Genomic DNA, 27,103 nt, shown 5'->3' with positions numbered 1-27,103 from the left:
TTGAGATCCACCTTAAAAAAATTATTCGAGAAAAACATTCTCACAGTTTTGTCAGCAGATTATGCATCCAATTCATGACCAGACAATTTATTTAACAGAGGAGCATAAACGGAGACTTAAAGAAGAATTTGGTTCGTAGACCTGTATGCTAATTTTTTGGTGATGATTTTGATGAACTGTTCATTCAAAAATCTGCCATGCTTTATTTTTCTGCAGGAATTGAACCCTGGACATTCGAACAACATACAGGTGAAGCCGTGTTCATTCCAGCTGGTTGTCCTCATCAAGTTAGAAACTTGAAGGTAAACTGCTCATTTATTGGTAATGGTTCAGTTTTCATAGCCTTTGATCCAGCAAAAAAAGAAACTTATGTGTTTTCTAATCTATCTTTCTCTCTATGTCTCTCTGTGGCTCATATGATGATACAGTCTTGCATAAAGGTAGCGATGGACTTCGTCTCACCAGAAAACTTGCAGCATTGTATGCGCTTGACAGAGGAGTTTCGTTTCCTTCCGAAGGAGCATCGTGCTAAGGAGGACAAGCTAGAGGTATAATTGTCTACTAGTGTTTGTGTATTTTGCGAACTGTTGATCATAATCGTAGGGATTTTCTACCTTAGCATCATATTATTATGAGTTTGGTCTGCGTAAGTCGTATCCTCAGCATCATAGAGCACTTTGCGAGTCAGTACAACAACGCGGGAATATTGTAGATCCGAAAATGGAACACCTAGACAACATCAAGCTGCATGCCTTGCATTGCATCTTGTGTTGTCCATTGCTGTGTGATGACTACCAAGAAATTAAACTTATCCACACGTGATTCACACATATGCATGTAGATATGTGTGCATGCTTGTATATACAAATTTATCAAGTCTATATACACATGTGTAGTCTGTCCTTATGACGGAGTACATATACGGATGCGGAAAAATTCGCACTTTGATTGCTTTGCATACAAGTGTTACAACTAAATGACATGGCATGACCTAGATTGGACTCGAAGAGAGGAGTCATCAGCTCAAACAAGCAGTGGAGCAAGGGACCCAAATATGTGCAAAACACGGGTGATGACGTGGCATTTGGACACTTGAAGAGCTTTTGGCATCAGTTATTGAAAGCATTGACTTTTTGAGCTTTTGGAGCTTTGAGTTGACAAAAGCAATTGACTTTTGTGCGGGGAGTCATTCTCAGTTTTGTGCAGCTGTGGAGTAGTGCTCCTCCGGACAGTTGTCTCCATGGAGGTCAATAAATAAAAAAATAACGAAAGGGGCACCTAGCTAGGAGCCAATTGGGAGTAGAACTCCGTGTCTTGTCTAAAGTGTGAAGTTATCTTTTTCGTTCAGTGTTTAAGTGCTAAAGTTGTTTCCAGTTTCTCTTTTGAGTCAGCACATGGTGTCCTTCTGGTTATAGTGGTATTAGAGCGTTGGCAATTTCCTTTAGCAAACGGATTCTTCACGGTTGGCTTTTGCGACAAGAAAACGATATTACATCAATCTACAATTCGAAGCTATGGAGAGGAAATTAGCAAAAACAGTCAAGGTGCAGCGGAAGGTGTGGTGACAAGGAACGCCGGGGAGAGAGAGGAGAAGATGGAGAGAGAGTGTGAACAAGCCTTGTGAGGGAAAACTCTGCGTACAAGAGAGACTACAAGGCCCACAACTCTGCTAGAATGGGGCGTCCCCTTATATAGGGGAGAAGAAAAATTGCTTGACTCCATCTAAATAACCCATGCCAAAAGAAAAATTGCTTGACTCCATCTAAATAACCCATGCCAAATAAATGGGATTATGAAGATGTAATGTACATCGGAAGTGATTGATGGTGAATGCTAATGATGAGTGCTCAGTGCATACCCAAGGTTTCTTTTATCGATAAGAGAGCTGATGTGCAAAGACTAGAGAGAGGAGAGAGTGATATTGTGAGTGAAGGTTTTGTGTGTGTGTGTGTGTGTGGACATGCTCAAACTCTTTCCAAGTAGACTTTGAGATGCTCCCGCTCTACACTTGAACTCCATAAAGAAGAACCGGTGTCACCAATGCATCCAAAAGGTACTTCTCGAGAACCCAACACTTATGTTTCTCACATTACACATGTTCTCAAATGCATAATATGTTCTCTTTCCCGCTTTCAAACGACCATAGCACATTCATGCCACTTGTGATTGGACGGAATCTCAAGGCCAAGGTACTTAAATCTCTCAACAACTTCAAGTGTCTAATTGTTGCACACAATGCATGGCTTCTCCTTATAATTGGTTTTCACAAGCATAACCTTTGTTTTGGATTCATTCACAATCAGCCCACTATGCAAGCCTAAGCTTTTGTGCATCTTCTAACGTGTGTGCTAGAAGCACTATATCATCCGCATACAACAAAAGCATGATTGCCACATTGCAAATAGTGATCTCTTCCATGCCTACTTCTTGCATAAAGTCAAGTACCATTTGTTCCAATTAATCGATGCATAGACCAAAGAGAGTGGTGACAATGGACATCCTTGACCCCAATAGTGCGTACAATTTTTTTTTAAATTTCTCTTCCCATGCGCAATTGACACATCACCTTCTTATAGATTCGAGAAACCGCAAGAATAAACTCACTTGGCACTTGGAGTTCTTTTATCCTTCTCCACAAATTTTTACGTGGAATCATATCAAAGGCTTTTTTAAGGTCCACAAAACAACAATACTATCGCTTGCCTTTCAACCGACTTTCCTCCATGAGAACACGAAGAGTGACAAGATGATCAATGGTGCTATGGCATTCACGAAAACCCGCTTGTTCTTTTGCACGCTTGTCATTCTCATCAGCCCAGTCACTCAATTTCATCTCCATTATGCACCGAAACAACTTTGCCATAAGAGTCCGAATCATTATAGTCTGGTAGTTGTTTACATTCTTTACATCTCCTCATTTATGCAAAGGCTTGACCCAATTAGTACTCCAATCATAAGGCATACCATGTTGAAGTGCAAGGTTGAATATATCACACATTCACTCATGGGTAAAATCTCCTGTCCACTTAATCATCTCCGGCTTGATACCTTGAAGATCTCTCGCTTTGCGAGTGCCCAACTTTTCAAGTCCACCGCATACATTCTCAATAGTAAAAAAAGAGGGGGAGTGAACCATAAAATGACATTTTTTCAGCATTTGGTTGCTCATATATTTGCCTACAATGTGTATACATATCCACATGACTCAAGTTACCAAAAATTCTCAACCCTCTTACCCCTCAGGTTTCTCCAAAATCTTTCACATGCACGTGCTTTTTCTTGGACTTGAAAAAGTTGTTGCTTTACTTCCTATCTTCTTCTCTTCTTTTGAATCAATGCCTTGTATGTATGCGAATGACTTTGATATTTGTCTTTGTCCATAGTTGCATCAAGCTTTATCAAGGACTTTCGAGCATCTTGACATTCTTTATCAAACTACCTTTTGTGTGATCTATCTTTGTTGATACCATGGAGATGCTTTATGGCAAAGCATTCTTCGGCACAAGAATAAATAACTTTCTTGAAAGCTTCCCATTTAGTTTCCAATGGTGCGTCATATTAAAGCTTTGTCATCCATAACTTTTGCTCAATCATTTTAATGTACATTTGTCACGTGACACACCCAACCCTATGTGTCCGTGGACAAGCTACAGCATGACCAGGGTTCAATTCAGTCAAGTCAATCTAGAATAGGAAGTGAGCTGGCACTTTTGTGAGTCTGTTCGCAGACCATGCATGACCAGATACGTAGAGTAGATGCATATCCTCCAGTTTTCTCACAAGCAACTTCTTAGCAGGACCCCAAAGATCTCTAGCGTTTTTGCATACAACATGATCTTTAGATTTCCATCAGAACCCATCAGGAGTATCTTTATAGTGCATAGACCTATTTTCCCTATTTTTGATATTTTTCACTTATTATTTTTAAGTGACTTTTGTTGGAAAGTAGATAGGGCAAATTTGCTAAGTTTGTATATATAGAAACCTAGCGCTAGCACTTTCTGGCAGAAGAGGCAGCAAGAGTACTCACTCAACAGACAACTTCTAAGCAGAAACCCCAAGAACCCTAGCGTTTTTGGACAAAACCTTAGATCAGCCAACGTTTTTGCGTTGACAACAGCTTGGCGACAGCAAGAAGCAGCAGACTCTCCAGCGCTAGCAGATTTGCACCGCAAGGATAAAGATCAGTCCTAGCGTTTTTGCATCTGCAAGGCACTTCAACGTTTTTGCAGATCTTCGCGACGGAATCCCCACAAGCATCAGCGTTTTCAATTTTCAGCATTCAGTACCCGCTGTTGAACCCTTGAACCTCGTAGATCTCACTTCCCCGCAGCAGATCCTCACCGCATGGTCAGATCCCGCGAAGTTTGCAGATTCAGCCCGGAAAACGCAGATTTCAGCATCTGCGTTTTCAGCGCGTTATCGTCGCCATCGACATCGTCACCGACATAGAGTCAAAATTTAGCAGATAAAAATTTGTAGATTTCAGTCCTTAGGATTTTCAGATTTCAGCTCGTCTCGTCGTCATCCTCATCGTCGTCGACATCGTCGGCAAGTCCAAGCATTGTAGTGATTTGTGCAATCAATAGTAGACCACTCTCGATGGTAGACCACTCTCGCCATTGAGAGTGGGGCTCTTGGAGGAGGGTTTGACAACTTCTCTGTGTCGTATTCTCTTCTCTCTCTATCTCTCAATCTGAGTACCTTCATTCACAGTGTTCACGACTTTGTTTGTGTCCATTGCACTCTCTTACTAAAAGAACAGAAGGCTCTTCCTTCCCTAAGTAAAAGGAACCCTTGAGCACAGTTCGGAGCACTCATCTTGAGCAAAGTTCAACTTTGAAATCCATACATAGTGATAACTTCTCTTCCCGTTGTTTGGTCTGGTGTTTTGGGCTGAAAATTGAAAACGCTGGCTGATGTGATGCTTGGGTTGAAAACACTAGGGCTGATTTGGTTCTGTAGGTGGATGGTACAAAAATGCCATGGATGCTGAGGTACTGCGGGTACTGGTAGTGAGGATACTAACTTATCCTGGAGGGGTCACTTGTATAGGGGATTAGAGCTTGGGTCGGGCAATGCCAATAAAAACCTGCGATTTTGTTGGGATTCTGGACATCCCACTTACTACTAATCCATCTACTAACTTAACCATGTATATACTTATTCTTTAATATACAACAGGATAAGGAGCTGCAACAGGATAACGTTGCTGTGTGCTCCACCCAAAGCAGGTCTCTCTCTCTCTCTCTCTCTCTCTCTCTCTCTCTCTCTCTCTCTCTCTCTCTCTCTCTCTCTCTCTGTGCTCTCGCACTTGCACTCGCACACGCTTCCTACGGCACCTTCAACTCGTATCAGAGCAGGGTTTGTGCTTGTCGTTTTCGCGTCCGCGCACGCGCACTTTCAAAAGTGCAAAGAGGTTTCCGATTTCGGCATCGGCAAATTCAACGTTCTGAGAGCGTTTCTAGTAGGTGTCGTGGGAGGTAAGCTGTTCGTGCAGTCGAAAGCTTCATCCGAGCTATGCTTCAGGGGTTGTATTTTTCAATTCCACTTTTGCTACAGGTACAAGACACAGGTGCAGGTTGTTCAGAGACTATTTTGGGATGGTATATAGCCGCTTTATGGCTATTATTTGCTATTGAGATGGTGCTTATGGGTTGATTAGGAGCACTTTTCGGTATCGACATTGTCTCGAGTTTTTTCAGGCATCCATCTTCTCACAGGTTCTTGCATACATACATGACATCCAAATTTCTTACAGGTTGTAGTGTTTTGCATCAGCATAGATTTCAGTGTTAGTATTTGATGCGGATATGCATTGTTTTGGCACTTTTGATAGTGCTTGAGCTCTTTTGAGAGCGGTTTTACTCCCCGCAGGGATTTGTTTACTTCTTGCACATTTTGTTTGGCGCTTGTTTGAGCGCGTATACTACACCTTGCAGTATTGTTGACAGTGGATGTACGTTGAGTTGCGGAAACTGCCATATGTACCTTTTGTAGAGCCGATTTGGCTTGTTTCTAGCACTTCCGACCGTTTCTGAAACTCGGTTCGGAGGCCCTTTCTGAGATTGAGCTGGTTTCTTGTCTGCATAACCTTTTGTGAGGGTCGATAGCGTGAGGTTTTCTTGAGCTGGGGGATTCTCGAATGTTGAGATCCTTTCGGTGATACATATTGCTGGAGTACCCCTTTTTCGTGGCCTCGCCGTAGGACATGTATAGAGAGAGCTAGGTGCATTTGACGCCGTGTTAGCAGTCTTGGATCAGTTTTTTGACTTTTTCTATGCACAGTTAGTGGTTGATGCGCCTGTCTTATGCTCTGAGAGCATTACTTTTGATGCGTTACTGATCCCTTGTGACAGTTTTTGATTGAGATTCTGTCAGTTTTTCTGGGCAAACTCTGCCGAATTTTTCCATGAATTACCAATGTTTATCACTATATTATCTTTAGCTTGCAGCCATGTCATCTAGTGGTGAAAAGAGTATTTACAATATCGGAAAATTTGATAGTGCAAATTTTGCTATTTGGAAAGAGTAGATTCTTATACAAAAAAGGCGTGCTAGATCCTATCATGGAGCGCCCAGAGGGCGAGTATACTGATGTTGAGTGGGAGAGACTTGATGCTAAGACCAAATCTACCCTCCAAATCTGTGTACTTTACTATAGCTGGAGAAAGAACTGCTAGAGATGTATGGGATAAGTTGTGTTCCAGTTATGAGAACAAAAGTGCCACTAGTAAGGTTTTCTTGATGAAGAAGCTGTTTGACCTTCGTATGAAGGAAGAGGGCACTATTTCTACTCACATTAATGAGTTCAATATTATTTTCACTCAGTTGACCACTCAGGGTTTGGTCTTCGATGAGGAAATCAAATGTATCTTCTTGCTATACAGTTTACCCTCGTTTTGGAATACGTTCTGTACTGTGATTAGCAACTCAGCACCTGGTACCGGTCTAGTGTACAATGACGTCCTTGGAAGTCTGTTTACCGAGGAGATTCGCAGGAAATCTCTCGAAGGCAAGAAGGATGGTGATGCGTATGTTGCTAGTGATAGACAGAGGGGTCTCACTTAAAGTCGTGCCAAAAGCAAGGAACGTGGGGGACTCACGCAGTAAGTCTCTGGGTTCTATGCGTAATGTCGAGTGCTATCACTGCCATAAAAAAGGGCATGTGAAGAAGGATTGCAGGAAATGGTAGCAAAGCAAGAAGGATAAACAATCCGGTGAAACTTCTAAGTCTGATGATTCAAACAAGGCCAAAGCAAAGCTAGAGGAGATCAATGTGCTAGAGTCCTCAAATGCTCCTGTTGTAGAGACTCTTCCAGCGGTTGTTATGCCACTTACCTCTGACGTATTGGTCTTCACAGCAGATCTACTTGCGAGGCTCTTGTGCGAGTTTCCATGTGACACCACATAGAGAGTGGTTCTCTACTTATTCTCACTCTTGTGGCAAAGTGAGACTTAGTGATGCTTATGAACTAGACATTGACGGTGTCGGAAACGTCAAATTGCATCTAAGAAATGGCACGCACTTTACTTTATGTAATGTCAGACGTGTGCCCAAGTTGACTAAAAGCTTGATTTCTGTTGGTCAGCTTGATAATTTGGGCTACAACACCACATTTGGCAATGGTTCGTAAATAGTACGTAAAGGTAATTTTGTTGTACTCAGAGGTCAGAAGCATGGTACCTTGTATTCCATGCATGTGTCAGATGTTGGTCATGATTATATATCTATAGCCGAGCTGCCGTCTACTGAGTTGTGGCATTGCCGGCTAGGTCATATTAGCCAAAAAGGAATGAGAACTCTGACTCGTTTTGGCTACTTACCTGTCTTGTCTTATGTTGACTTTCGTGTTTGTGAGCATTGTATCTATGGCAAACAGACTGGGTTCGTGCACTTACCATTGGGTCAAAAGCGAGTTGAACCTCTAGATTTAGTGCCTAGTGATGTTTGTGGTCCTATGTCAACCAAACCTCTAGGGGAGGCCAGCTATTTTGTGACATTTATAGATGACTCTACTCGAAAGGCGTCGGCATATCCTTTGAAATATAAGGATCAAGTTCTTCCTGTGTTCCAGAAATTTTTAGCACTCGTTGAGAATCAGTCTGGCAAGAAACTCAAGAGGTTGCGAACTGACAACGGTGGAGAGTATGTCTCTAAGGAATTTGACAATTTTTGTGCTAAAAGGGGGATTAAAAGGCAGTTTACTGCACCATACACACCAGCTCAGAATGGAGTTGCTGAGCGCATGAATCGTACGATTCAAGAAAGAGTCACAGCTATGCTTTCTGGAGCAAATCTCACACAAGGCTTTTGGGCAGAAGCCGTCTTGACTGCAGTGCACATTATAAATCGCTCGCTTAGTACACCATTGAATTATGAGATTCCAGAAGAGTTATGGTCTAAACGTAAGCCCCACTATGACCATCTACGTGTTTTTGGTTGTGAAGCTTATGCTCACGGACCTAAACAACTTTGACAGAAGTTAGAGCCAAAGTCACACAAATGTATTTTTATTGGATATGTTGTAGATGGAGAGATAGGATATCGTCTCTGGCACTCGGAATCTTGTCAAATCCTCCGTACTTCAGATGTGATCTTCAATGAGTCGAAGATGTATAAACAATCTATCAAGGAAATAGAAATTCGGAGAGTCACTTTTGAGGATGTTGCCTTGGAGACGGTGAAATCAATTCAGCGGGCTAGTGATGTACCTTCCACTAGCAATACTCCAGAGGGAGCGGATAGCAATGATCAAGAAGTGAGACGGTCTACTAGAGTCTCTTGTCCACTTGCGCGTTTCGAGCGAGGTCTTGATTACATCATGTTGACCAATTGCGGTGAGCCAAGCTGCTACCAAGAAGCCATGATGACGGATGATGTGGTGAAGTGGGAGCAGGCTATGAAATCTGAGTATAACTCGATTCTGGCTAATGACACTTGGGACTTGGTAGAATTGCCAAATGATGCGAAAGCTTTACCTTGCAAATGGGTTTACAAGAAGAAATTTACCTCAGGTGATCCAAATCGACTGCAAAGCTTTCGTAGGACACCTGTTAAGTACATAAGTGGCACACATGATGGCCTCAAGCCAAAAAGAATGCGGCAAAGCTTGACTTTTGACCATACATCGTGCCATTTCCGTCAGTGACCTGTTTTTCCTCTCAGCAACACCATTTTGCTGAGGTGTATAAGGCACTGTACATTGGTGTTTTATCCCACGACTAGCCAGAAATGCATTAAATTCATGAGACATATACTCCCCCCCTCGATCGGAACGGAGGGTGCCCATAGTACATTTCGAGACATTTTCAGCCATAGCCAGAAATTGTTTGAAGCACATAAAACTTCGGACTTCGCTTTAAGCGGAAATACCCATGCATGCTTGGAGTAATCATCAATGAAAGTCACGAAGTAGAGGTAATTGCCCAAGGACGGAGTTTGCATGGGCCCACAAACATCACTATGCACAAGCTGCAACCTCCATGTGGCCGGAACTGAACCATCCTTTGGAAACTTGAGACACTTTATGGCTTAAAGCAGGGTTCAAGGCAGTGGTATCATAAATTTGATGCATATATGAGGTCTCAAGGATGTAAAAGGAGCGAAGAGGATCACTGCTTGTACACAAGAAAGCTAGATGATGGCTCGATGATCATTCTAGTTTTGTATGTTGATGACATGCTTATAGTTGGGAATTCTATTGCGGAAATTGCCAACTTGAAGAAAACACTAAGGAATAATTTTGCAATGAAAGATTTGGGGGATGCTACACACTTTCTTGGTATGCAAATCAAAAGAGATCGCAAACGTCGTATTCTTGAGTTATCTCAGGAAACATACATTGAGAAAGTTTTGCAGCGTTTCAATATGCAGGGGGGGAAAGCATTGAGTACCCCAATGCAGACATTCTTGAAACTCAGCAAGGAAGATGCACCCAAATCTGATGCTGAGCGAGTTGAAATGGCTAAGGTACCATATTCTTCGGCAGTGGGCAGTCTCATGTATGCTATGGTGGCCACAAGACCAGACATTGCTTTTGCAGTGGGAGTAGTGAGCCGATATATGGCAAATCCTGGTAGCAAGCATTGGGAAGCAATGAAGCACATTCTTAGGTACCTCAAAGGTACGGTCGGCAGGTGTTTACGCTTCGGGAACCATGATGCATCCATCATGGGTTATGCGGATACAGACTATACGGGTTGTGTCGACAATAGGAGATCGACATCTGGCTATGTCTTCATATTGCTGGAGCAGCAATATCTTGGAGGTCATGTCTTCAAGATTGCACGTCGTCTTCTACTATGGAAGCAGAGTACGTTGCATTGTCGGATGCAAGTAAAGAGGTTGTATGGTTATCTCGCTTGGTCAGAAATCTTGGCATTGATGAGACTCCGGTGATATATTGTGATAGTCAAAGTGCTCTTGCATTGGTAAGGAATCCCGTGTTTCACTCCAAATCGAAACACATTGAAGTCAGGTATCATCTTGTGAGAGATTTCTTGGCCAAAAAGCTCATTGATTTGGTCAAGATACACACTGACGACAACCCAGCAGATGCTTTGACGAAAGGCTTAGCTTTGGAGCGGTTCACACATTGCAGTGAGTTGATGGGTATAGGTTGAAGCCTCTAGATTGGTTCACGGTTGTACATACCAAGTCACTTGGGTTGCGTTGGCCTTCAAGTGGGAGTTTGTTGGGATTCAGGCCAACTGGCCGGACATCCCACTTACTACTAACCCATCTACTAACTTAACCATGTATACACTTACTCTTTAATATACAACAAAATAAGGAGCTGCAATAGGATAACGTTGTTGTGCGCTCCACCCAAAGCAGGTCTCTCTCTCTCTCTGCTCTTGCACTTGCACTCGCACACACTTCCGCTGTAAGGCCAACTGGCCGGACATCCCACTTACTACTAACCCATCTACTAACTTAACCATGTATACACTTATTCTTTAATATACAACAGAATAAGGAGCTGCAACAGGATAACGTTGTTGTGCGCTCCACCCAAAGCAGGTCTCTCTCTCTCTCTCTCTCTCTCTCTCTCTCTCTCTCTCTCTCTCTCTCTCTGCTCTCGCACTTGCACTCGCACACGCTTCTCGCGGCACCTTCAGATTTTTTAAAATTATGCTAAAATGTTACTTGTTAACAAGTTGACGAGCTACTAATAAGAGGTGATTCACATGCAGATAAATACCTAGGCTGAGTACTAATGCAACTGTATGGACCCAATGCCTACACGTATCAGACATTGGCTATGCACATGTGCGATTAGAGGGTATGCAACGAATCTGGCTGGACATGCACTGTGTACAAGCTCAAAAGGGTGCCAGAACACTCTATAGGCTGTCCTAAACCCTAAGAGTAGGAGTTAAAAGCTTGTCCACATGCACATAGGGTTAGATGTGCACGTGACATCCCCCCTTTCCAGGGTGAGGTAGTGGTACCGAGTTGCATGGCTTCCTTGTAGTCTGCCAATAACTCAAGGTAACCTGTGAAGAAATTTTCGTCGACCCACATTGCCTCGTGGGTTCCTCGATCTTTGAACTTAAAATATTTATGTTGTGCTTGTTTCTTTGAGCCATGGCGAAAACGATGCAGCAAAATTTGCTCCGACTCCATGACTTCAGCTTCGTCTACGATCTTGGGTTCGTTCTCTTCAGAAATGTCCTTTGGGAGATCTCCCTGAAACAACTTCAACCAAGAAACATGGAAAACGTTGTGCATTGACCATGAGTTAGTTAACCGCAATTTCATAGACACATCATTTATTTTTTTAATGACTGGAAATTGACTATACATCCGAAAAGACAACTTTGGACGCTTCTTTCCTATTTGTTTAAGGCATTGCTTCATGATTCTAGGATAAAACTCTATCCCCTTCCTTGATAGTAACATCCTGACGATGCTTATTAGCGCGTCGAGAATAAGATTCTTAAGCCTTGCTTAGCCGAAGCTTCACACTCGTAGTAATCTCTTTCAAGGACTCGCTCTCAACATTGGCATCAGGCAACTGACCAACCGATCTAGTCAACAAAGATTGGAAAGGACGGCCAGATGCTACCATATACGGAGTTCTACCAACGGCATTGGAATAGGAGTTATTTAGAATTGCTTGAACTAGGAAGAGATAATACTCCCAATGAGACGGTTGATCATGCATATATGACTTCAAGACTAAATGATTGTAGATCTCAGTTTGACCATCAGACTCAGCACCCAGTACCCGCAATACCTCAGTATCCATGGCGTTTTTCCACCATCCGCCCGCAGTACGAGATCAGTCGTAGTGTTTTCAGCCCAAGCATTAGATCACCCAGTGTTTTCAGTTTTCAGCCCAAGACACCATATCAGCCAGCGTTTTCAAATTCAGCCAGCGTTTTTTTTCCGATTTCAGCCCATTGCTGCCATCTGCGATAGCAAACCAACCCATAGCCTCGTCACAATTGCATATCCCAGCTAGAATCCCTAGCGTTTTGCATTTTCAGCCCTTAGCTTGCAGAAGCAAGCATCTATAGCAAGATCCCATCAACATCTAAGCATCTAGGATGATTGTATCAGCATTTGTGCAATCTAAAGCAAATACCTCTCTAGTGATAGAAGGGGGGCCCCTTGGAGGGGGGTTTGGGACTCCATATGGTGTTAGCCTTGTGTGTGTGAGACTCACGGAACCTTCACTCACAGTATCACTTTCTTCTCTCTCTAGTCTTTGCACATCTCTCATGAAGTAAAAGGAACTCTCTCATTTAGTAAAAGGTACCTTGGGGTATGCACTGAGCACTCATCCTGAGCATTCACCACCAATCACTTCCGTAACTTGCTGCACATTACATTGGTATCAAAGCATGGTTCGAGCAATACCAATAAAAACCCACGATTTCTGAAAACGATGCTATAATGTCACTTGGTAATAATTGGATGAACTTCTAATAAGAGGTGATTCACATGCAGATAAATACCTAGGCTAGGTACTAATGCAAGTGTATGGGAACACTCCCCAATGCCTACATGTAGAAGACACTGGCTATGCTCATGTGCAATTAGAGGGTATGCAACTAATTTAAAGTTGCAAGTCTTGCGTACAGGCTCACAAGGGTGCCCAAACACTTCCTATGCTGTTCTAAACCCTAGAAATAGGAGCTACAACTTGTCCACATGCACATAGGGTTAGATGTGCACATGACAGAAGAGTCAAAAAGCATAAAATATGGTGCCTAACAAAAAGGTCGCAAGTGGCGCGCTCGAAATTTTCTGGGATAAATCTTCCATGATGCGTAGACTATAACAGACTCACAAGTTGGGTACAACCATGAAGAAACCCGGACTCAGAAGATCTAGATAGGGAAATCAAGAGATGACCTCCGAAACTCTAACAGAAAGGCGGGATAAAGAAGAAGTGTTTGTTTTTACTCGAAAAAACTCTTTTTGACGCTAATTTGTGTTTCGGGGACTCTTAAAAATCTCTTTAACAGATGAGAATTTGGATATGTCAAAGGTGTAGAGAAAAGGGTGAATCAGGTTATGATCTTGTTTGCAAATGTGAGCAAATCTTCTCTCGGGACTGGATTTCGGCCAATGGATTTCGGATTTATCATTGCATATCTTCACGGAATCGTCCTCTTATTGCGTACCGCCCATTGAACAGGCACGTGTAGCTGATCTGCAACACAACCTGCAAATGGGGGAGAGGGGGAGCAGTGGAGAGTTAAAGGGCTAGAGAGAGAATGCAAGATCACTAGCAAAACATTGGAGGACAGAAAACACTAGAGAGAGGTGATCAGACACCCATGCACAAAAGCTAGAGAGAGGGTGTGACCCAAACGTTGACAAGCTTTGCTACTCATTGATATGCAAAATATACAAGTGGTGAGGGTGCATATATTGGCACAACAAAAATCTGCCTTGACTTCATGATTTTAAAGTACATGCCAAGGCCTAATAAAATGTGTAAATTCATTGAATTGACATATTTGCTACATTTTAGAGGGGGAAATGTAGAACACAGGAGACTGACCCAGGGTTACCCTAGAAAGAGGGATCCTGTTTGATGCTAGCCTATTGGGTGGGCACAACAATGGAGTGCACCGCTGAGAAAGTATGTCGATCTCAAGTACGGTCGGGCACAACCACAAAACAACCTTCACTCTCTAATTTGCTCCTGAGAGATATTGGAGTCCCCACAAGTACGGTCAGGCACAACCAAGTACGGTCGGGCATAACCACAAAACAACCTTCACTCTCTAATCTGCTCCTGAGAGATACTGGAGTCACCATGGGACATGAATCTAAAACTAACACAACATCCCCTCGCAACTTCTCGACGAGGAACCAACTCAAGGGAGCTGGCATGAGAGGATAATATTGCTTGTGGTAGAGGTTTTGTGAAGATATCCATAGGGTTTTGGAGTCGGATTAAGCCATCCTCGTTTTTCTCATGATCATAATGGTATTGTATCTTTATATCAAGGCTGCCATCGTACGGTTTCGGTGTGTTTTCTAAAAAACTCTGAAGAACCATTTCAAATCGTTGTATCATATGGTCATACAATACAGTGTTGAGTACCCAAATAAGAGAACCGACTAGCTTTCGATACTTTGTAGCTTGTGCTACGTGAGGGATCATATTGGACAACTTTTGGTTGGGATTTATAGGAGATGAGATAGGTTTCATTGGATCATACCAAATGCTTCTAACTACTCTTGAACATAGCAGCGAATCGACTAGCTTTCGATACTTTGTAGCTTGTGCTACGTGAGGGATCATACTCGGACAACTTCTGGTTGGGATCCATAGGAGATGAGATAGGTTTTCATTGGATCATACCAAATGCTTCTAACAACTCTTGAACATAGCCCTGCTGTTGAGAGAGAAAACTCTTGAACATAGCGCTTGAGAGAGAAAGACTTGTGGGGGAGCAGGAGAGAGAGCCCACTTGCTACTCTATGCAATGAGAGTGAAGGAGAAGAGGAGGGTGGCGCAGAAGAAGCACACGCAGAGAAAATACGTGAGAGAGAGAGAGAACTCGTAGAAGTTTTGGGAAAAGTCACGTTAGGTCCATTTTGGGCTTGACCTTTGAGTATATGAGTAAGTGACTAGGGGGCCATTCACACTTGGGCCCCCTCACTAATAAGTCTTTTAACTTATAAGTTAATAAGTACAAGGCACTTAGGCCTTTATTCCCTAACAACCTCCCACCTAAAGGCAATGTACCTTGGGAGATCAAAGAATCAACTAACTATGATACATCAGCTGATCATGCACTTACTCATCCAACACCCATCATCTGACGGCAATATGCAAACCGCTCTGCTGGAAGACTCTTGGTCAAAAGATCTGCAGGATTGTCATCTGTGTGCACCTTGACAAGTGTAATGCTCTTGTCATCAAGCACACTCCTGATAAAATGATACTTCACCTCTATGTGCTTTGTCTTGGCATGAAAAACAGGATTCCTTGCAAGCATAATAGCACTCTGACTATCACAGTGTAGCACAGGAACCGGTGACTTAATGCCAAGCTCTTCTACCAAACGCATGAGCCACAAAGCTTCTTTGCATGCCTCAGTGGCAGCCACATACTCAGCCTCAGTGGTAGACAAAGCAACACATTTTTGCAGTCTAGAAATCCAAGAAACTGCACCTCCTGTGAATGTAAACACATATCCAGAGGTAGACTTCCTGCAATCTGGATGTCCAACAAAATCTGCATGTGTAAAGCCATGCACAGATGTCTCACTCTTCCCAAAACAAATGCACAAGTCTTTAGTGCCTTTCAAGTATCTCAAGATACACTTCACTGCTTCCCAATGCTTTTTGCCAGGATTGCTCATGTACCTGCTTACCACTCCCACCGCAAATGCAATGTCCGGACGTGTAGCAACCATAGCATACATCAAACTGCCAACAGCTGATGCATAAGGAATCTTGGCCATTTCAGCCCGCATATCATTTGTGTTTGGGCAGTCATGTGCAGTCAGTTTTACATATGGAGGCAGCGGAGTACCAAGTGCCTTTCCCCCATCCATATGAAAACGATGTAGCACCTTATTAACATAATCTCGTTGAGATAGATACAGACGGCTGTTAGGTCTATCTCGAGAGATACGCATGCCCAAAATATGATTAGCATCACCAAGATCCTTCATGTCAAAGCGATTCTTTAAGCTTTGATGTAATGCATCCAACTCCGTGACATTTTTACCCGCAATAAGCATGTCATCAACATACAAAATCAGCAATAGAAGAGATCCATCACTTGCCGTTTTGATATACAAACAGTGATCAGAATTACTTCTTTTGTATCCTTGAGACCTCATGAATGTATCAAACTTGTGATACCATGCACGGGGAGACTGTTTCAAACCATACAAGCTCTTCAAGAGTCTACATACTTTCTTCTCTTGCCCCTTTGACACAAAACCTTCTGGCTGCATCATATAGATCATCTCAAGCAAATCGCCATGCAAAAACGCTGTTTTGACATCCATTTGCTTTAACTCCATATCTTCAGAAGCAACAAGGCCTAAAACAAGACGTAATGTGGCAAGCTTTACAACAGGAGAAAAAATCTCATCAAAATCAACACCATGCTTTTGCTTGTACCCTTTAGCAACCAAACGTGCCTTGTACTTAGAAGAAGCATCAGATGTGACCTTGGTCTTGTAAACCCATTTACATGGCAGAGCCTTATGCCCTTTAGGCAAATCAATCAAGTCCCATGTATGGTTTTTCTCCAAAGACTGCATTTCCGAAACCATTGCTTTGAACCATTTCTTACTGTCTTCCCGTTGCATAGCCTCTTTATAGCAAGACGGCTCACCACAATCAGTAAGCATGACATAGTCCAAAGACGGTTCATATCTATCGGGGGGCCTTGTCACCCGAGTAGACCTACGCACCCAATGATCCATAACAGGTGGATTTTCAGCCTGTAAACCATCAAAAACAGCAGGCTGTTCAGCTGGTTGCATCGCAACAACGGGTGGCCTAGGAGCATCAACCTGTTCCCCTACCTGTGGTGCATCAATGGCAACTTGTTGGGGCTGATTTTCAGCAGCTAATGGCTGATTTTCAGCACCATTTTCAGCATGTAAAGGCTGCTGAACATTGGGCCTTCTTGGCTGTCCATATGTAACATCTTCACGAAAAACAACCCGGCACACTTCCTCGACCTTTGTGGGCTGTTTGTGCATGCAATTCTCATTGAAGATGACATCATTGCTGCGTATGATTTTCCGTAATGCGGGATCCCATAATCTATACCCCATTTCACCATCCTCACCATATCCTAGGAAAATGCATTTATGAGACTTTGGTTCTAGTTTGGTGCGCAGTTCACTCCGGATGTGAACATAGGCCTCACAACCAAACACTCTTAAATGTGCATATGAGGGTGGCTTGCTAGACCACACCTCCTCAGGCACCTTTCCACCCAAAGCCTTGCTAGGTGAGCGATTAATCAAGTGAATAGCTGTTTGCACAGCTTCTGCCCAAAAACCATGAGGTAATGCAGCATGTGACAGCATACTCCGAACTTTCTCTTGGATAGTCCGGTTCAACCTCTCTGCAACTCCATTCTGAGAGGGATTAAAAGGAGCTGTGAGCTCTCTTTTAATACCTTTAGTAGCACAAAAGTCAATAAATGCTTTTGATACATACTCCCCCCCATTGTCTGAGCGCAAAGACCTAAGCTTCTTGTCTGTTTGATTCTCAACAAACGCAAGAAACTTCTTGAAAGTATCCAAAACATCGCTTTTAGCACGTATTGGATACACCCACACCTTACGTGTAGCATCATCGATAAACGAGACAAAATATTTCTTTTCCCCTAAGGACAACTGTGGCATTTCACATACATCGGAATGCACTAAGTCTAACCTGTCAGACTTCAAAGAAAGAGACCTTTTGTGCGGTGTTTGACTGTGCTTACCATAAATACAGTGCTCACAATGAGAAAAATCAGCATACCTCAAACACGGCAAATAACCACAACGAGACAGAGATTCCATTCCTCTTTTACTCATGTGTCCCAACCGGCCATGCCACAAAGAAACGCCATGCCACAAAGAAACACTTGGCTGCTCGGTTACGGCGACAACATGGTCACGCACACTAGATACATGCAAAGGATACAAAGTGTCCGATTTACAACCCTTGGCTACAATCCGGGCCCCTTTACAAATTTTCCACTTGCTATCACCAAAAGTGGTGTGATAGCCTGCATCATCTAGCTGCCCTGTACTAATCAAACTCTTCTTGAGTTGTGGCACATGGCGCACTTTGTGCAAAACAAAAGTCATACCATCAGCAAAGGAAAACTGGACACTGCCAATACCTGCAATGTCACATGCATAGTTATCTCCCAAATAAACAGTGCCCTGCACCTCACCTGAGTACTGTGTTAACCAATCTATATGAGGCGTTACATGAAAGGAGGCACCTGAATCAAGAATCCAAGTATGCATGTCCACATCAGAACCCATAGCAAGGGTATGTGCATCCACAGAAGAGGCATTGAGTACATCAGTGCTGCTGTCACTGTCACAACTACTAGCAACATTGATTTCCTCAATCAACACAGTGCTCTTCTTGGCATTTCCCTTGTCCTTTGCATCAGTTTCAGCACCCTTGTTCTTCTCTTTCTTCCACTCATAGCATTCCCGTTTATAATGCCCTTTCTTTCCTCAATGATGACACACAACATCTTTCCTACGAGATTTGCTGCGTGCCCTGTCCTTACTGTCAGATTTCTCCCTCTGTTGAGACCTGCCTCTCAAGTGCAATGCATTAGAAGACCCACCTGTGGTGTTCTTCCTGTTTATCTCTTCCATCAAGAGAGAACTCTCTACATCTGCATACTTAAGTGACGCACTTGAGTTACTAAGAGCTGTCCGGAATACATCCCAACTCTCGGGCAATGTGCATAGCAGAAAAGTAGCTTTGAACTCCTCATCAATCGTGAATTTCAGCTCTGTCAGTTGGCTGAAAATAGAATTGAATTCATTGAGGTGCACTGACATGTGCGTGCCCTCCTTCATGCGGAGATCCATAAGCTTCTTAAGCCAATACACTTTACTGGCAGCACTCTGCTGTGCATACAACTCGTCTAAACGCTTCCACATGCCCCATGCTGTCTGCTCATTCTCTACATTGAAGAGTAAATTGTCAGACACCGAAAGCATGATCGTGGAGCGAGCCAACTCGTCCACTTCTTCCCATTCTTCAACCTCCACATCATCCGGTTTCACACCCTGTAACTTAATAGGTTTCGCCTGTTTCTTCTGCAACATCACATTATAACATTGCTTCTTCCATATAGCAAAGTTATGGGCCCCTTCAAGCTTGCGAATGTGCAACAAATTGCCACTTTCACTGCTAGAAGCCATTCTGAGTGATTGCAAACACTGAAACCCTGTTTTGCCGACCTAAACACGCCCAAATGTGCGCAATCGGGCAAAAACAGCTTGCTGTTACAGAAAAACAGCGAGCAAATTTCACGCGAAATCACCCCAAAACGGCGTACATTCACTGCCAAACCCTTACCGAAGGTTTCCACAAGGTGTAAACATCATTTGCTTGCTGAAATTCCCTGTTTTAGGGCAAAAATCAGACTTGTAAACACCTGTTTTGCTGAATTTTCAGAACCTCGTTGGTGGAAACACCTGTAAGATTGACTTGTGAGACTTGCCCTAATGAAATTGCATCAAATTGACCCCGAAATTGGTCAATTTCAGCAGAAATAGGCTGCTGTTCGCCAGTTTTTGAAACCCTAATTTTGGGGAAACTGTCACCGGAGGTCGATTCTACACGGGGTGAGAGGATCCCTTCGCGACAGAGTTGATCGAAAACGGTTGAATATCCTTCCCGCAGCGAGCAAGAACAGAATTCTGATCTGTGTTGCGAAAATGGCTCTCTTGGAAACCCTAAAGCTCTGATACCATGTGTGGGGGAGCAGGAGAGAGAGCCCACTTGCTACTCTATGCAATGAGAGTGAAGGAGAAGAGGAGAGTGGCGCAGAAGAAGCACACGCAGAGAAAATACGTGAGAGAGAGAGAGAACTCGTAGAAGTTTTGGGAAAAGTCACGTTAGGTCCATTTTGGGCTTGACCTTTGAGTATATGAGTAAGTGACTAGGGGGCCATTCACACTTGGGCCCCCTCACTTATAAGTCTTTTAACTTATAAGTTAATAAGTACAAGGCACTTAGGCCTTTATTCCCTAACAAGACTCCCCCCCCCCCCCCCCCCCCGCCCGCCCCCCCGTGTCTACCGTATCTCCAATCCAAGAAAGTCGTGAAGCAAGCCGACATCTTTCATCTCAAACTCCTAAGCCAAGGTCTCCATAGTACTACGGATGTGCTCAACATGGCTATATGTACTCACAAGATCGTCCACATAGAGGGCATGTAATAAGAGTCACCAATCCTCCCTTAATGTCACGTGCACATCTAACCCTATGTGCAGGTGGACAAGCTGTACCTACTTCTAGGATTTAGGTAGCCTAAGAAGTGTCCATGCACTTTTGTGAGCTTGTACGCAGGCCGTGCATGTCCATGCACCTATAGTAGTTGCATACTCTCTCATTACACAATCCATGATCATTAGCATCAATACCAAGTACCAATCATGAGCATTTTTACCGCATTAAACCTATTTTCCCATATTGCAATAAATGACTTTTTGACTTTCAAATCGTGGGGAACTCCATAAGGGCTGCTCAACCCACCCTTATTCACCTATATATGAGGCCCACTGGGCGCTAGGAGGAGGAGGGAGACAGAGGAGCAAGAACCCCAGCGGTACCAAGCTGTACCGGCATGACCCAGATTCCTCTAGCGTTTTCCTCAGCAAGAACATCAGCGTTTTTGGATCAGCCGATTTCAGCCATCAGCGTTTTCAGTTTTCAGCAGTAGCCTCGCTGATCCTGCATCAGATCCTCGCCGCAGTCACCCCGTCGCGGTAGATCCCAGATCCACCAGCGTTTTCTGTTTTCAGCCCATAAAACAGCCAGCGTTTTTCAGTTTTCAGCCATCCTTGGTGTCCTCGAGAGACCAGTCCGCTAGCTTCGCCGCACGACCCAGATCCCATCAGCATGACCAGCGTTTTCAGATTTCAGCAGTTCAGCCATCGTCATCGTTCGCAAGTACCACCGCATCGAGAAGCATTGTACCATACTAATACCTCTCTAGCAATAGAGAGAGGGGCCCTTGGAGGGGGGTTTGGGACCCCATTTGCTCTCTCTCTCTCTCTCTCTCTCTCTCTCTCTAGCACTCGCATGCACTTTTCACTCACAATTTTCCACTCTTTCATTGTTTGGTCATTGCACATTCTCTCTCTAAGTAAGGAAGGCTCTCCCTTCTGCTAAGTAAAAGGAACCTTAAGCACTTATTGATCACCCATCTTGAGCCATACACCATCATCACTTCCGCTGCACATTACATTGGTATCAGAGCTCTATGGCAGTGTTCGGTATCATCACTCAAGGAAAGAATCACAAAGAATCACAAGAATCACAAAGATCCCACGTAACCCAAGACCACTTGGTTGTGTCGATTCCTGATCTGTGTCTCTGAAGAGTGGCTGGTAACCCAAGAAGGAAGGGCTTGTCCAGCCTCCCCTCGTTCCTCGTTTCCACTCATTGAGAGCGGACCTTGCACTTAGTGACAAGCCAATTGATGTGAGGTGGGAAAAAGCAACCTTGGTTTGAGCGCAAGGCCGCCAAGGGTGCACCTGCAGGAAGGAGTTCAGCTTGGGTAAGAGAAAAGCCTTCTGCACAAGAAAGAAGATGTTTTGAATGTCACACTAAAGGTGACATTAAACGAGTTTCTCCTAAGAAAGTACCCGAAGAATCCACAAATGAACCCATATAATCCATATCATTTGCTGAGAACACTAATGTGTCCCAAGTTTCTCATGATCATGTTGATGTGTCTCTCATGCAGTGTTATGGTCATGTGAATAGTCAATGCATTGCGATCTTGTTTGATTCGAGTAGTTTGCATGATGTGATTAGTGACTCTCTCGTGAAACGCGCATGTTTAGAGGCTTTTCTAATAGATCCCATTGTGATCTCTAGATTTGCTCTTGGCATGCACTCTTGTTTCACACATGAATGTCCTGATGTGACAGTGATAGTTCAAAATGTCGGTTTTCGTTGTAAGTTTGTGGTTTCTTCTCTCAAAGGATGTGATTTGATTTTTGACATCAAGTGGTTCAAAGGTTATAATTTGCGAATTGATTGAAAAGAAAACACTTTCTCTCACAATTGAAGGAGCGTCTCCAGTGGTTCTTCGCTGTGACAAGAGTATTCCGTCTTTGCCATTAATCTCTCTCTCATGTTTCGAGAGAAGATAAAACACGCAGTCTGATAGTCTCTCTAAGTACACAGTCCCACAGTCTCGAGAGAGTGAGTCATTGCATGGAAAGGAATCTCTGTCTGTAATTCCTTCTCCGAAGCACGATATACATTTTTTGCATGATAGAATTGTGATTGTTCGTCAAGATCATCAAGCCTTCAAGTTGCTGCGGTCTGTACCGAGTACACCTTGGGGTGACCGTCAAGCCATGGTTCTAGTCGTGTGAGCAATTTGGTGGTTTGGATGATTGTGTTTCTAGAAAAGCTAACCTCATTGCAGGTACAGTCAGTCACGCAGGACCTATCCTGGCTCTCAATTCGAGGTTCAAAGAACCCATTCAGGAAGTATTTTTGGTTTGCATGATTAGTTAGTACGCATTGTTTGAGTTTCTCATTTGTGAAGGTCTCTTGTATTTTCGTCACCGTCTTTGTGCGTTACCTTTTCATAGGACTACCACATTGCACAATGCACATGATTCACTCACGGATGAGCACAAATGCATGAAGCTCACTCTAGAAAAGATGGAGAGTTTGCATTCAAGGACTTCACGATGTTTCACCATTGTAGGTCATGTCGATCTGTTTTGCACGTTCATTCCTTGGCATGACATAGTCACAGCAAACGCACGAGCACGATCGTCCATCAAGCATTGACATGTCTGAGGTGGTTTGTCACATTTGATAGCTTTAGGTCGAAAAGTCAAGTTTTGATCACACTTTTGGCATGTGTTTGGTGAAGTGTTTGGCACTCCGTCACATTGTTCATTTGCATTTCATGCACAGTCATTTAGGAAGAAGAGTTGTTTTTTAGTTACTCGACAAGGAACTTATATGTTTATGTTTTTGTGTTTGAAGTGGTTTCAAGGATGTTCCTCAGAGGAGATTCTTGAAGAAGGTGAACCCAAGATCGCAGACGAAGTTGAAGACATGGAGCCGCAACAGATTATTCTGTGTCGCTTTCGGCGCGGCCTAAAGAAGCAAGCACTACTAACTTTCATGAAGTTCAAGTATCGCGGGACCCACGCACCAGAGTGGGCTGGTGAAGAGTTTTTCGTAGACTCCCAAGAGTTGTTGGTGGACAAGATGGAAGCCATACAGCTCGGTACCAATACCTTACCTTGAAAAGGGGGATGCAAGGTGCAATCTAACCCTATGTGCATGTGGACAAGCTGTACCTACTTCTACGGTTTAGGTAGCCTAGGAAGTGTTCTGATATTTTTGTGAGCTTGTATGCAGGCCGTGCATGTCCAGGCACTTAGAGTAGGTGCATACCCTCTGATTGCACAAGCTATGATCATTAGCATCAGTACCTAGTACCAAGCATGAGCATTTTTACCACATTAAACCTATTTTCCCATATTGCATATGAACCACCTCTTATAAGTCATTATTAATAAATGACCTTTTGATTGCCAAATCATGGGGAATTTCATAAGGGCTGCTCGACCCACCCTTATTCACCTATATATGAGGCCCATCGGGCGCTAGGCGGAGCAGGGAGACAAAGGAGCAAGAACCCCAGCGGTACCAAGCAGTACCGGCATGACCCAGATTCTTCCAGCATTTTCCTTGCAAGAATATCAGCGTTTTTGGATCAGCCGATTTCAGCCATCAGCGTTTTCAATTTCCAGCGTTTTCCTCAGCGAGAACATTAGTGTTTTTGGATTAGCTGATTTAGCCATCAGTTTTCAGCAGTAGCCTTGCAAATCCCGCATTAGATCCTCGACGCAGTCACCCCATCGCGGTAGATCCCACATCCACCAGCGTTTTCTGTTTTCAGCCCATTGAACAGCCAAAGTTTTTCAGTTTTCAGGCATCCTCGGCGACAGATCAGCCCACTAGCTTCACTGCACGACCCAGTTCCCATCAGCATGGCTAGCGTTTTCAGATTTCAGCAGTTCAGCCATCGTCATCGTCGTCATCGACATCATTGTCGTCAAGTACCACCGCATCTGGAAGCGTTGCTTTGTGCAATCTTAAGCAAATACCTCTCTAGTAATAGAGAGGGGGGGCCCTTGGAGGGGGTTTTGGGACCCCATGTGGTGTCGTCTCTCTCTCTCTCTCTCTCTCTCTCTCTCTCTCTCTCTCTCTCTCTCTCTCTCTCTCTATAGCACTCTCATGCACTTTGCACTTACAATTTTGCACTCTTTGTTTTGGTCATTGCGCATTCTCTCTCTAAGTAAGGAAGGCTTTCCCTTCCGCTAAGTAAAAGGAACCTTGAGTACTCACTGATCACCCATCTTGAGCCATACACCATCATTCACTTCCGTTGCACATTACGCTTAAAATATACAAATATGGGTCTAAAGAAGAACAACGAAAGGAGTCTCGTAGAAAGAACGTTTGGTACCACGCTCTAGGGTCTTGTTTCAGGCCACAGAGAAGCTTCCACAACTTGCAAATCATATTACTGAAATCTAGATCCAAGAACCTTGTAGGTTGCTCCACATACACCTCCTGCTCTAAGTTTTCATTGAGAAAAGCGGAGACGACTTTCATTTGAAACACTGGCCAACCGAAAAAGGCAGCAAGAGCAAAAATTGTTTGAATGGTCGCCATCCTTGCATTCGGTGCAAAGATCTAGTCGTAGTCCACACTATGTCTCTAAGAAAAGCCCTTGGCAACAAGCCGTGCCTTGTGCTTATCCAAAGAACCATCATATTTGTACTTGGTCTTGTAGACCTATTTGACAACAATCATCTTCCGCTTAGTGGGCCGTAGAACCAACTCTCATGTGTTATTCTTCTTGATGGAATCAAGCTCTTTCTGCATGGGAAACTTCCACTTTGGTTGTGTGATAGGGCCTCTAGCACCAACTCCGAAACCGAAACAATCCAGCAATGTTGCGCTTGCTGAATCGTCCACAGGGTTTCCATCCATGAAGAGAGGTTGCGGTACACAAAGGTAGAAGACAGATGAGGATCCATTGCCTCCACATACCCAAATCAGGCCCGAATTGGAGAGAACAGAGGACAAAACAACAAGCTTTTTCTCTCTTGATTAAGTCTAATGCGGCACCAGATCACAACATACGCCGAACAGCCGAGGCGGTTGAGACACCACGGCTCTCATGCCATGTCACAATAGGCAGCGAAAGCTGCACTTGAAGACACGGCACGCCTCTGATCTGGTGGGCACCTCGACTCCGAAAGGATCCTTTGACACAAGAGAACACCCACAATGCCACATACATATACAAATCAAATGTGGACAAAAGAGATCGAAGTGGTAGAAGAGACAATATTAACCTATTATTTATGTAGATGTACATGATATACTTGCAGAGGATAGTGCAAAAAATGAGTGGGCTAGAGGTGTGCAATTTGGTGTAGACTTTATATGACAGTAAGTTTGATGCACTTTTGTTTAGTTGCAGTATGTACTCATTCAGGTTCTCAACGTGCCTCTTATTCAAATTGCTATGTTTTGGCTGTGTCTAATATGTAATCTAATGAAGCACAAACTTGAGAAAATTGGTTGGCTGCAATGTAATGTGCGTATGATGCTATTATGAAGAATGGCATGTGGTCTTCACGTGACTTGGCCCATGGGAAACAGGTCATTGGTACTTAGTGTATTTTTAAGTTGAAATATAAGCTTGACGGTATTCTCGATCCCTACAAGTAGACTTGGGGCAAAAGGCTATGCCCGAGAGATGGCCATTTCCTCTGATGAGACTTTCAAGAGATGGCCATTTCTTTTGATGAGACTTTTTCATTCATCAGGTAAAGAGGATGCATATGCAGCCCTAGAGCAGAAAAACAAAGATCTGGAGATGGAGTTAAAGCTAGAGCAGAGACAAAGACAAGACTTAGCACTGCAACATATGCAATGTGAGAAAGCATGAAAGGAAAGTAGATGTCCTGAAAGAAGAGTTAAAGAAGAGCAAGGGAGAATCCAGCACCGAAGAGATTGCACACGGAGAGAACTAGTGAGGGGAAAATGAAAGACAAAGATGCTTTAGAGTTCTTGAATTTTGATGAGCCAAATGGTGATGGACTATAGAAGAGGCAATAGACACTTGGAGTGTTTTGCCTTGGGATGCATGATTGAGTAGAGAAGATTTGCTTGCTTAAAGGATTCATATGACTACCATTCATAGTATTTGTGCAAGCCTATTTTGACTACAGAAGAGGCCCGGAGTCACTTGGAGTGTTTTGCTTCGTGATGCAGGATTGAGTAGAGAAGAGAGAGCTCGCTTTAAGGATTCATATAAAGTACATCAATTCGAAGCTCATACTGCACTTTTGAATGGTGATTAGAAAGAGAAAGGGGAAGGTAGCATAGCTTCGTGGTTTTGTTTCATAAGGGCAAGAAACCAAAGTATGCTGGTGGAAAAAGGCTTTATATGGTTTAAAGCAAGCTCCATGTGCTTGGTATGGGAAGATACATGCTTATTTGGATGCACATGGTTTTTAGAATAGTACAATTGAGCTCTTTGTTTGTCAATTATATGAATGGTGTACTTTTGATCATTGTTCTCTATGTTGATGACATGTTGCTCGCTGGGACAAATTGCTGATTTCAAGGCTGATTTTGATGCCTCTTTTAAATTGTCAAATTTGGGGCTTTTGCAATCATTATATGGGCATACTGTTTATTAGTGCGATGGCAATATGTGTTGCTTTGTGTTAGACAAAGTACATCAAGACATTGTTGCATATATTCGGCCTTGAGGAAATACATCAACTCTGTTGGCATAAAACTTGTAAATTTTCTGTGCACAGTGCGATCTGCCAAT

The 27,103-nt window shown here is 43.4% G+C and overlaps 1 protein-coding gene across 6 annotated transcripts in view; it reads left to right on the top strand.

Moving 5' to 3' along the window:
* LOC147448483 (lysine-specific demethylase JMJ27-like) overlaps positions 1 to 27,103 on the top strand; it is a 102,443-nt gene that overhangs the window by 64,188 nt on the left and 11,152 nt on the right. For 3 of the 6 annotated variants that reach the window (XR_015189354.1, XR_015189353.1, XM_086521073.1), the window contains exons 10-13: positions 59 to 131; positions 217 to 302; positions 429 to 548; positions 23,218 to 23,499. Coding sequence is in view for 2 of the 6 variants with exons in the window: in XM_086521073.1 (XP_086377199.1) it covers positions 59 to 131; positions 217 to 302; positions 429 to 548; positions 23,218 to 23,484 (546 nt within the window). In the remaining 4 variants the exon portion in view is untranslated. The remainder of the gene's footprint in view (positions 1 to 58; positions 132 to 216; positions 303 to 428; positions 549 to 23,217; positions 23,500 to 27,103) is intronic. The other 3 variants (XR_015189356.1, XR_015189355.1, XM_086521074.1) reach the window with 1 other exon arrangement.

The sequence above is a fragment of the Adiantum capillus-veneris genome, chromosome 10 (genome assembly GCF_014529385.1).
Source record: "Adiantum capillus-veneris isolate H3 chromosome 10, ASM1452938v2, whole genome shotgun sequence".
NCBI classification, from domain to species: Eukaryota; Viridiplantae; Streptophyta; class Polypodiopsida; order Polypodiales; family Pteridaceae; genus Adiantum; species Adiantum capillus-veneris.
The sequence above is the reverse complement of the archived record's forward strand: the minus strand, read 5'-3'. Positions and strand labels throughout refer to the sequence as shown.